The 12,590-nt window shown below is 36.5% G+C and overlaps 1 protein-coding gene across 1 annotated transcript in view; it reads left to right on the forward strand.

Moving 5' to 3' along the window:
* The first annotated feature begins 77 nt into the window (after positions 1 to 77).
* rbpjb (recombination signal binding protein for immunoglobulin kappa J region b) overlaps positions 78 to 12,590 on the forward strand; it is a 61,603-nt gene continuing 49,090 nt past the window's right edge. The window contains exon 1 of the mRNA XM_067401878.1: positions 78 to 198. Within this exon, the coding sequence (XP_067257979.1) occupies positions 179 to 198 (20 nt within the window). The 5' untranslated portion in view covers positions 78 to 178. The remainder of the gene's footprint in view (positions 199 to 12,590) is intronic.

Below are 12,590 nucleotides of genomic sequence, written 5' to 3' on the forward strand. Positions count from 1 at the left end.
GTGTCTGCCCTTTTCTTTCACTCACCCTGCCCCCCTTCCTCTGTCCTCGTCACCCGCCCCCTTTCTCTCTCTCCCTCGCTCCTTCAGTCTCCAGTCTGCTTCTGTTGTCTCGGCGGCTGGTAGGGTCTGGGAGAGAGGATCTCGCGAGTCTTGGAGTTTTGGTGAGAGTTTGTGGAAGATGGCGCCTGTTGTGACAGGGTAAGTCTGAGATTCAGGACTGCTGCAGGAGTTCAGCTGTTCCTACACACTTTCTCTTAAATTAACGGGTTTAATGAAGAGATGGTGGCTTTCTTTTCCATTGTGGACGTTTGCTGATTTTATACTGTGAATTGTAGCGCTCAGCCTCTTTATAAGAGCACGTAAAGTGTGTGTTTTTATATTTTGAGTGTAGTGCGCGTGTGTTGTGGGGTTGTTGCATTGAGCCCATCGCGGTGCGTCTGCATGGAGAGCCAGCCAGACCGTTTTGTATAGCCTCTCTAACCACACAACATCCCCAAATATAGCTGAATTTTTTTGTACAGCTCTGTCTAAGGAAATCCCCATTAACGGAATGTCCCCAGTACACATGGTGTAGAGATACATTGTAGCTATGGTTATAGTAATGCAGTACAGTGGCTTTGTTTCGTTTGGGATTGGAGTGGAAAACACCTCCCCTCTGAATGTGTGCTTTTGTTGCTCTGTCGGTGGTCAGATGTGTTTTATTGATTGTCTGCAGGGAAATGTGCTCGATTGTTAAATGTTGTTTACTAAACAGCCGCTGGCTCTGCTGTCGCTCACTCGGTGCAGACGAATGATTATTTAATGGCAAGTGCAACTAAGGACATTGAAGCTCCCCGACTGGAAAAAGAAGCATGGAAACGTTTAGGAATATGACCCTTTTGCGAATATATCTCTCGCTCGGCAGTGTTTCGCTCGTGCCACTCTTGGGCATTGGTGAACAATGTGTTATTATGGCAGACAGTGTTTCTGTAGAGGGGACATCCTTCAGACCTTCAGTAGATATCTTATTAAAAACATTAATATTTTACTAAACATTTAATATATATTTCAATTAAAAATATTACTTTTTGTGTAGATATAAACTATGCGTCGACATCAGCAACTTGTTCATAAGTTTAACAAACAAAAGTTGCTTCGTTTCGAGATGTGTTGTTCGTAAGTGAATCGATGTTGATTCAGTAGTCTTCTGACTGATTCAGTAATCGATTCGTTAGACCGATTCAGTAACTTTTGAGTGTGAGTGTGACTTATTGGAGTCAATTGTGAACTATGTAGAAAGTCTTCTTTTTTTGTAATACTGCAAAATATTTTCTCCTACTCCAGTTACATTTGCGGAGTCAACTATAAGACCAGTTCACATCAAGAACAATAAAAACAATAACTATTTTGTTGTCCACACCAACTTTCTGTTTATTAGAATTTAATGCACAACCTCTTTAAAATCAGGCAGATTCTTATCGGCTGTCAATGTTTTCATCTTTCATCTGGTCACCTAAAAAAAAAAAATTGAAAGTGATTTCCTGTGTGGTTATAGCTGTGTTGTGGACTTGCCTGTTCTCATAGAATTAGAATGATTATTAAAACTTTAAAGTTATCAATGTAGTTTTTGAGGATTTCCTGGTGGGATCGGCACTTAAGCTGTTAAGTTGATTTCCCTGAAAAGTGTAAACATTGTGGCTCTTTCAAAACATTGTTTGATCTTCCCGTCCAGTCTGTGACAGCAATATTGGCTCAATGGTGTGTATTTTTGAAACAATCTGTTTGATCAACCAATGACAGATGGGGGAGCGTTTGGGGAAACTTGTTTGAAAACAGTAACCTTTGCTATTCTGTTTCGTGAAACTAGTGGGGGAGAAATTAGACCAGTTAAGAGGTATCTTAAAGTGTCTAATTTTCATTCAGTTATTATTGTCATTGTTGTTAAAGCAGACCTAAGTAACTTTTTTTTATCTTCATAAATAATTTTCTAAGTCCTTACGATGGTAAATTGACTTGTAGTGGTGTGTTTGAGGCGTGCACTAACCCCCTCTGGCATGTCTACGCCAGAAAACAGCACTTGCAAGTTGAGCTGCGCCGACCCGACACAATCTCGCCTCATGTTCACGTTCACGCGTGAGTGACAAAATGCTTTACGGTAATTCAAAAACAATGAATGTATTATGACTTTATAAGACAATTTTCAAAAATTACTCACCTCCATCGAGACTTCTTGTACTGTATTTGCAAAACTACTGCGCTGGTGAGCGTTAGTCGTTGTAGTTGTAGTCGTTGTAGCTGCGCTTGGAGTATTTACGACAGTGTGATTCACTGAAGGAACCTGTAGGGGGAGCTTCACAAATCTTACTGAATTACGCTTAAATTTTTTTAATATTCACTATATTATTTGTGTTGTTGTTATGCTGTAATCTTATGCTGTAATATTGATGTAGAACAACACATTTATTTAGGTAAATGTAAGATATTTAATTTTTGTGAAATGATTCCCACCAAAGCACCCATCAACTACATTTCTTTTGAACGATTATACAACAAAACAATTTTTTGATTAAATGCATATATAGACCGAGTCTCTGCTAATTTTCGTCATCTTTGTAGACAGCCAAGTAGGTGACAGACATCCCCTGGCTGGGTTTTTTTTCTCTTCCTTTTTTGGCGAGGGGCGGAGGTGGTGGCAGACTGTTTATTTGGGGGCTTTCCAGTGGACCTGAACTGCCGCTGTTTTGACAACGACTGGTTGACTAGCCACCTGTCCAGCTGATGTCCACCAATGAAATTAGAGATGGCATGATTGTTAGCATGTGTGAGGGCATCATCATGCCAGTGGCTGCAGCGATTAGAGTGTGGCTGGCCTTTTACAGTTCACTGCACACAGTCTTTGTGTTGTGCTCCCTGTTTGACCTGATACAGCTTGGGCTTCTCATGTGAGGCTGGTGCTAGCTTAATGACCACGGGTCTAGTGTGCTAACACAATCGGTTGCTCGTTCAGTGTGAAGCATGAATGATCCTTCTCAATCCCTGTTTACTTGCATATCAGTGTATCTCATACCTGGCAATAAAGTTCTTTCTGATTCTGATTCCTATCTCTTTCAAATCAGGAGTGGATTTAGTTTCGATATTGAAATGTCACAGGATTGCGTAGATAATTTATCAGTCAGTAAGACACTGTTTGCTCTATGCAGAGATTTTATGTTTGCACTAATGGGTCTAAAATTGTTCACACCAATAAATAAATAAATAAATACATAAAAGGAAGGAAAAATCTACTTTTTAGCATGTGCCAAGTTCTTAGAAATGTACTCTGTATTTATGTTGGTTTTATATGGTTTTGAAAAACCTTTATGCCATTTCAAGAAAAAAAATATTTTGTTAAATTTAGCATGTAAACACAATATAATATAAAATTTATAATATAATTTATATTGGTATGGTATAAATGAATGCAGCGTGAGCTTATGAGAGCAAATTCATTTACTCGCTGATCGGTCTCGACCATGCGACCACTAAACAGTGAGATCCAGTGAAAGCGTTTTGAATTCAGCGCAAACAAATGTCTATGATTTAAACAGTTTAAAGCCAGATGAAACAACGCTGACATTTTCAACAGCACTGACAAACACGAGAAACATTGTGCCATGAATGATTCAATTAGAAGACTTTTCAATCTACAAATCACTGTCGTTTACCAAGGATTTACTGTAATAATGTATTAACTGCACCTGTGCACCATGGTAATTGTTGCTGAAATGTGGAGTATTCCTATCACATTTTATTATATTATTAATGTAGGCATGTATTAAGTAAATGAGTAATATAGTATAATTACATTATTTTTTTGTTATTAAGCTATAGCATTTGTGCATTTGTATACTACTGTTTTTCATAACTGATACCATTTAGTTACATTTTACCATGGTAGTGAGGTGCTATATGTGTGGTTATACCTGTGGTTATAGTGATCTAAATGTATGATACTATGCCCAGTGGGTAATTTTAATAAAAGTAGAGTCCTAACTGATAAAACAGTCAGAATATTTAAATTTTACCCTATAAAAAAAACTAGATTGTTAATTTTTTACAGATATTACTATTTTTATTAATGAACATAAATTTACATTGCATCATTCCCAACTCAATGTACTGCTACTGTCAAATGTGCATTTCTAAGAGACTTAATATGTAATATTATTAATATATTGATATTAATATGCAACCTGCAATGCAAACTATGCGGACGATAAGTGCTATCAAAGTCAGGCAACACAAACCTGTTTTCATGGTATGAAACAATATCTCCCTTTAAGCATGCAGAAACTAAAAAAATACTTTTACTATTAAAATATTTATTTTAAAACGAATAAAAAAAAAGCATTTTTTATTAAGTTGGCTCATGCATATTTTGATGTAGAAAAAATATTTTATCATTAAATGTTTTGAAAATTCTACCCAAACAGGTGAAATGTTCACTTGTCATGTTCTGACAATAGAGTAGCTGTCTGGTTTCTACACCTTTCACTCAAGAGCAATAATCTGCCTTTAAACTTTTAATTTTAAACTTAAAATTTATTTAGACAATTATCAATATTGACTGTAAGATTCGCCATATCGCACAGCCCTACGTTCATTCTTTTTTATTTCTCTTTTGGCAAGGTTAGCCAGAAAATATGCTGTGGAGCTCATTGGAAACTATCAATTCCTTGGTTTAAGAAAGATCTCTAGTGTGTGGAGGAAAAACAATCCCAGCATCACCTTGAATGATGAAAGCATGAATCACCTCCAGCACAATGCACCCTGTATCATGCTCCAGGGGAAGGAGATTTTATTTAACATTACACAGACCAATTTCTCTGTCTATTCTTTCTTTGCTAAAGCATATGCAGTGTAGACTTGGAGCGTAGCCCTTTTCTGCTGTTTATAATGACACAATAAAGTCTGTCCGCTTGGGACAATGAAAGGTGTGTGCCTTGGTAAACAGGTAGGCGTGTGTGCGTGAAAGAAGCGTTCCCCTGGGGCGTCTCTCCTTCCCTAATACCCATTATGCAGGCAAGACACTCAGAGAAAGCAAAGGGGGTTAGGAGGGAAGAGCGGAGGGGCATTCGGTGACCTGTCTGAGGAGAAACGAGACGGCGTGTAGCATAAAAGAGAGCATGCATGCTGTCTCATCCTGCTGCTCTTGTTTCCTGCCTTGAAACTGAGCAAAGGTAAGCCATTAAAGAGAGGCTTGTTGTTAGCTGGATGGTGCATGATTTTCTCACCTTATGCAGAGCTTCCATCATTATTGTGGTCTAAATGTGAAACCTTAAATGATTGGTTGGTCTGACTCTGGAGACCTTGTAGGAAGAAAATAAGGAAGTTCTCAGCTTAGTGTAATAAACCTGCCTGTTGCATCATTTTTGTCTGAATTTTGTTTATGACAGCCGCCCATGTCCATTTCACATGTTCTTTTCACATCTATTTGTAGAGGAACGTAATCAAAGCCCCAAATTATACGTCTCGGTTTGAAAAGCGGTCATTTGAGGTGACAAAGACTGTTGGGGCTTTCCTCAACGGTCACACCAGGAGCTTAGAGGATGAAACGGCAAATTTCAAAAGTCATTTAGCTTGGCTCAGAGTCTGCGTGGCACCCAGCATCAGTTCTGGTCCTTTGCCATAAGTTGCATTCAGTAACTGTTATGTGCAGTCTGATGATCGTGGAAAAAGATCCGCTGTCACTCTAAATTAAACTTTGGAAATGTTTCAAACCATTGGAAACATTCTTTCTTGATTGACTGGTCATTTGCCTTATGTATATATATTGTTTGTAAGAAGCTTATCTCTTTGCCAAAAAGGTCTTGATTTCATTGGCAGGCTCCTGCTAGGAGAACAAGAAATGTTATTTACTTGTGTGAGCTCGGAATGTTTTTAATGGTCTTAGTTTTGTCTTTAGGGATCAAAATGGCATTATCATACAGTGCCAAAAAATTGCTGCTGTGGTTTGATGAAAAACTGGGTAAAAAAATCCCAATCCCCCATTGTGTTTGATTTGGCATGGATAATGTATGAGGTAAAGAGAGCGCGAGAGTGCAGCAGTGTTTGTGGTGCCCTTTTATTCTTGAATTTCCTCATTCTTGCACTGGCCGGTTGGTTGTGATTACAGCATAGTCAAGGGAACTTTGCTTTCTTCACTGTCAGCAGTTTTTTTTTTTCTTTTTTAAACATCCAGGATGTTTAATTCAGAAAACATGGAAGTGATTGCCTTGACTGTTTTGTATTTGATTTCGGACTAAATTTACCCTGACGTTATGAATGTTTCTGGACATATGCTTAATCTGGAATGTTGATAGCCGGGTTAATGATAAAATAGGTTTTATCACCAGTGAGGTACGCTCGAATGTGTCTGGGGACCTCATGAACCTCTGTATGAAAAAGAAACAAAACCTGACAGAAAAAAATCCTCTGATTGTCCATGACAGGAAAATGGCCCCACGTTGATGAATTGTTTGTTTTGGCTTGGGGAAAGACCTCAGCACTGTGGAGTGACTGATTGACAGTGTTTACTCTCTAGTGGTCCAGCTGTTTTTAAGTGTGTGCCCTGTAATTGAACACAGCGACACTGACTTTTTGTTGATACATTTCAGATTTCTTGAATGTGTTGAAAAAGAAAAAAAGCAGTTTGATAGACTAATAATGGGCTATTTAGTAGAGATGCACTGATATTTATTGGCTGATTCATTGATTCACGTCCTCAAGCCATCCTAGGTGTATTTGACAATTGGAGTTATATTAATAAATATCCTGACACATCCAAGCTTTATAATGGCAGTGAACGGGACCAACAAGTTTGAAGCTCAAGAAAGTCCGTCCGTCCGTCCGTCCGTCCGTCCGTCCGTCCGTCCGTCCGTCCGTCCGTCCGTCCGTCCATCCATCCATCCATCCATCCATCCATCCATCCATCCATCCATCCATCCATCCAAAACATACTCCACATGGCTCCAGGGGGTAAATAAAGGCCTTCTGAAGCGAAGCGATGCATTTGTGTAAGAACAATGTAAATATTATTAGTTATAAAGTAAAATATCTATAGCTTCCACCAGACTGCCTTCCGTATTCAATTTACAAAAAAAATCGTAAGTTGAATATGGAAGGCATAGGACTTAGCATAAGCATTTTGAACTGTGAGAGGCATTATACTTTCTTTGTAAGTTAAATACGGAAGGTGGTCTGGCAGAATCTAGATATTTTACTTTATAACTTGTTAAATATGGATATTTTTCTTACACTTATTAATCCCCTGGAGCCGTGTGGAGTATGTTTACGATGGATGGATGCAGCTGATAAACTTTTTTTGAGCTTCATACTCATTGCCCCCGTTCACTGCCATTATAAAGCTTGGATGCGTCAGGATATTTATTAATATAACTCTGATTGTGTTCATCAGAAAGAAGAAAGTCTCATACACCTAGGATGGCTTGAGGATGAGTAGGGCTTGGGTAATTTTAATTTTAAAGTGAACTAATCCTTTAAGTATGTGAATATAGTAAAGTATGTGATGTGAAATAAACTAGTGTTTGTTTTATGTAAATTAATTTTAAAAATGTGTATATATATATATATTAAAAAAAAAGCCTAACAATTCAAAAACAGTGATCTGTTACTGATACAATACTGTTCAAATGTTTGAGGTCTGTAAGATTTTTGTGTTTGCTCACCAAGAATGCATTAAAAAAGTAATATTGTGAAATATTATTAATTTTTAATGTACAATGTTAATGTACAATATCTTCTATTTTATATATTTCAAAATTTAATTTACTGTGACAAACGACAAAGCTGAATTTTCAGCTGCCATTTCTCCAATCTTCAGAAATCATTCTAATTTGCTGATATGGTGCTGAAAAATTTCTTATTATTATCAATGTTGAAAACAGTTGTGATGCTTAATATTTATTTGTGTAAACCTTTATGCATTTTTCAGCATTGAGTAGAAAGTCCAAAAGAACAGCATTTATTTTTTAATAGATTAGTTTTGTTACAATTTACAATTTTAAAAGAAAAAAAATCGAACTCGAAAAATTGGTATTGTTAATTCCTAATATTTAACTTATTTCCCCCTATAACATTATCTTGATTCTCCATTCCACTAATTACATTTAAAAAAAATGATCAGCTTGTCATCCAACTTCTGTTTGGATTTCTTTGTTCCACTACTACCCAGGCCTTTTCTTTTAGTGAGAAGGATGCTACTGCTATTTTAGAGAGTTTGTGGAGCACAGCCTGGCCAGCATCTCTCCAGGACAAGAACACCTATTAGGCTGCTAAGCGTTGTTCCTCAGGGGTCTGAGGAGGATGACAAGAGACACTTGACACTTGGCTGGCACTTGGGACTGCAAAGGAATGACATCGCAAGGTCTCGATGACCTTACGTGATGAGTCAGTTCTTTAGAAACAACCTTTGTTTGACGGAGGAGTCAAATGGGCAAGAGGAAGTTCTTTGCTGATAAGTTCACTCGGTCATGCTTATTTTAATTAGCTGCTTTGAGACATTTTGTGGTTGTTAGAAATATTCTAACAGCAACTCAATCTTGTCTTTTTTAGATGCTTCATTACATCCAGATTTTACAGTACAAAAACATGAATATAATAATGTATGATATATCAGTGGCCAACGTTATTCACAGATATTTGGCAAGTCGGCAACATGTAATTATTATTATTGACAATAAAAGTGATTTTGCACAGTTTTTGTAATATGCCCATAAACCTAAATCATATCAGTTTTTGAGGACAATTATATGATCTTTGCACCATGTTGTTTTGTGGTTTAGACTTAATTAGGACCATCTGCTGTAAGTGAAAATATGCCATTTCCTGTTTGTGACATCAAGTAATAAGCAAAAATGCAACAAATGCAGTTTACACAGGATGCTTTCTCTCATTCTGTTTGTGCTATTTTAAAAAGTGTTTTTGTTGTTTCTACATGCATCAGACGGACTTCTTTTGTCATCGCAATGTGTCCCGCTTCCGACACATTGGCCAAACAGAAAAACGTAATGCAGATATTTAAAAAATCCCAAATATCAGCCGATATATCGGTCGGCCACAACAAAATACTTCTAATTTGTCAAAGAAACAAGCCATAGTTGGCCAGAATGCCATCCATTGTAAAGACCTGTGAGCTATTTTGTGTTAAGGCAGTGAATTTTAATTGTCTAATTAGCTTGCCTTTCCTGTTGAAAGTGTTACCAACAAAAATAATATTATTCAATATCACATGTCAGATAATGTCAGTCTATCTTTTTTTGGACATGAACTTGAGTGCTTCATTTGTTTGAGGTCAGAGATGAAGGATTGATGTACGTGACATTAGGTGGGATTGTCCCCTTCAGGAGCTCCTTCGGTCAGATTTGGACTTGAGTGAAGGAAAGAGTGTGTTAGAAAGCTGAAAGAGGAACAAAGAGTAGTTCTGAATGTGTGTTTCCTCTGCTGATACAACCACGCATAGAGAAACCAGACACTGAGTTAGAACTGACATGTGTAGGCAACACATCACCACCTTCCTGTCTATTGGACCTTATAACCTCTCACCCAGCTACAGACGGCAAGTGAGCTTAAGGTCACGAAAGGTTTTTGAAGGTTTTTTTTTTTTTTTTCTTTCTTCTTTTTCCTCGCATCTGTTTGTGGAAAGAACTATTGTGTTGGTCAGCCTACACAATAGTCACATCTTGTGCTGAATATTTGAAATGCTTGCAGAATATTACTGCACAGTCTGACATCATAGTGCTTTACTGGATGGCCTAAGACCCCGAAACCTCTGAGCCTGACGTAAAATCACAGATTACCACAAAAAATAGTTTGGACTCTTCCATCAAACAAAAAGTATGGTTATGTGTTTTGATAATCACATTGACTTTATTGCTGGAGGTCACATGTTCATTTTATTGTCATGAATTTTATTCAGCAAGGAGGCATTCTATTTCCAATAAATGCTATTCTTTTGAACTTTGTATTCATTAAAGAAAAAAAAAATCTATCCTGTATTAAGGAACACAACTGTTTTCAATCAGCATATTAGAATGATTTCTGAAGGATCATGTGACACTGAAGGCTGGAGTAATGATGCTGAAAATTTAGCATTGCCAGCTCAGGAATAAATTACATTTTTAAAATGTACTAAAATAGAAAACGCTTATTTTTAATTGTACTAATATTTCACAATATAGTTTTTTTTTCAGAATTTTCATTAAACAAATGCAGCCTTGGTGAAAGTAAGAAAACCTTTTTTTAAAAAACTTTTGGACTGTAGTGTACTGCTTGCTGTACATTGTTAAAAAAAAAAAATCCATAAAAAAAAAAGGAAAATGTACTGGCAGAAAATTACCAGGATATTATCCAGTAATTTTACAGACATTTCCATTAACCCTAAAAAATAACACAATGAAGTTCAAAATTCAAAATACAGGTAAAACACCTGTAAAAAAATAAATACGGAAATTCCATCAAATTAATATAGTACATTGTGCCCTATTTCCCCCCCTTTTTTTTTATTTATTTTTATTTTTTTTAAGAGTGTAGTTTTATTTTGATACATACTAAGTTGTATTGATTGTGACATAATAACTTGCTTACTATTAGGACACACTGTTTCATAAAAAAATACTATAAGAATATAGATTCATGTTGTTCTTTCAGTGTCACAAGCAGATCTAATTTGATTTTTTTCTAATTTTATGTGTTCTGTCCTAAATCTTGTAATTCCCTTGCAGGCACTATCCTGTCCACTTTCCATCAGTCAGAATGAAAACTAGAAATATTATACCAAGAAGAACTGTTATTTTAGACACTTCCATGTTTTTAAAGGGGAAACTGCTGGCCCATTGATTAAGAAACACAAGTGAGAATACAAAGGTCACAGGTTCAGTCCCAGGTTTGGGTAACCCCTGAATTAGAAAGCTCTTTAGTTTCCTTCATTGGAAATGTTCCTTGGAGGTAGACACTTAACCTCAGGTTGTTCCGGGGTTTTAGGCCCCTGCAATTAGTGTACTTGAAATTTCTTTGGCTGAAAAGCTTCGACTAAGTGATGAGTAAGGCCTGTGATTTTCGTTCAGCTAGTTGTGGGACTCGGATTAAAATGAATCCAAGCACTACAAGGCAGAACAAGCTCAGTATTTGCAAGCTCAAATCCTGAATGTGAACACCAGCATATGATTGCCAGTCAGAGAACCTCCAGTGTGCGTCCAAGGTGGAAATACATTGTGACCCAATACCTATAGGACGTCAGTGTCATTTTCTTTGTGTGGTTTAGCTCTGGTTGAACAAGACCATTTTTGCAGACATTTAAGGGAAAGTTGCCCCCCCTTTTGGTGTGTTTAAGATGAACTAAAAGTGTACACATGCAGAGTTTGTGTGTGTAAGTGCATGAACTTGAACGATTGTTTTAGGCAAACGACCAGCTGTGAAACGACTCTCCAGAAAGTCCCATATGGATATTCTATGGGCTCTGCTTGATGTTGGAAGTGGTCAGAACGAGAAAGAGGGAGGTTTTCTTTGACTCTTTCCCTGTCATTAAAATATCCCCATGTCAAAGAAAAAGCTGGCGTTGTGAGCTCAGCCATATGCGCCTTGCCCGAGGCGACCCAACTCGGCCCAACCTAACAACCAAACCAGAGCTGCCCTCCCTGTCCCTCTTCCAGAATGCCCCTCCCTTGTGCTATTGGCAGGGGCGTTTAAGGGCAGGCATTAGGGCCACGTCTCAATAGCACCCTTCTCTTAAAATAGGGTCCTGCGTATGACTTGATCTCCTTTACTTGCTACTTTGATTATGTAACATCTTAAAGTTTTGACAAGAGTGACGACAGAGACTTACCGATTGACCTCAGGATTATTCCAAACAGATCTGCCACATGTCAAATTAATGGTCCAGTGACATAATGCTATTTTTATTTTTTTTTTGCTCGGTCTATTAATTTATTCATAACTGCATTAGATATTCACATGCACGCACACACACACATAAAAAAGATATTTGAATGCCCCTCTTTTTTGATTTCTGAATTAATATTAATATTTTTTTTTGGGAGGCATAAAGTCAGAAATGTAAGGTTGATATACTTTTTTTGTGATATTTTAATGAAGAAGCCTCATAAAAAAATGGTATAATGTTTTTCATTCAGACCCTCATTACTGTGAGTCAAGGTCAAGGAAATGTAATATTTATGAATTAATAATTGATGATATTTGTAAAAAATACTTTTTTGGAAAATATTTAAACTTTTTTTTTTTTAATGATTAAGCTGCAAGGAAAATGTTTTTTTACTTACACCACGTGACAATTTTTAGTCATAAGTAAATTAAAACGTTTTTTGAAAATTACAAAGTTTTGAACAAAGAGTATGTTTCTAATAACTAGACTTGTTTTAAACTAGATTAAAATATATATATATATATAAGAAAAAAAATTCTATATTTTTATATATATATATATATATATATATATATATATATATATATATATATATATATATATATATATATATATATATATATATATATATATATATATATATATAATATATTCTTTTCTTTATTGTTGACATATATGTCATTGACCCATCAAT

The sequence above is a fragment of the Chanodichthys erythropterus genome, chromosome 11 (genome assembly GCF_024489055.1).
Source record: "Chanodichthys erythropterus isolate Z2021 chromosome 11, ASM2448905v1, whole genome shotgun sequence".
Taxonomy (NCBI): domain Eukaryota; kingdom Metazoa; phylum Chordata; class Actinopteri; order Cypriniformes; family Xenocyprididae; genus Chanodichthys; species Chanodichthys erythropterus.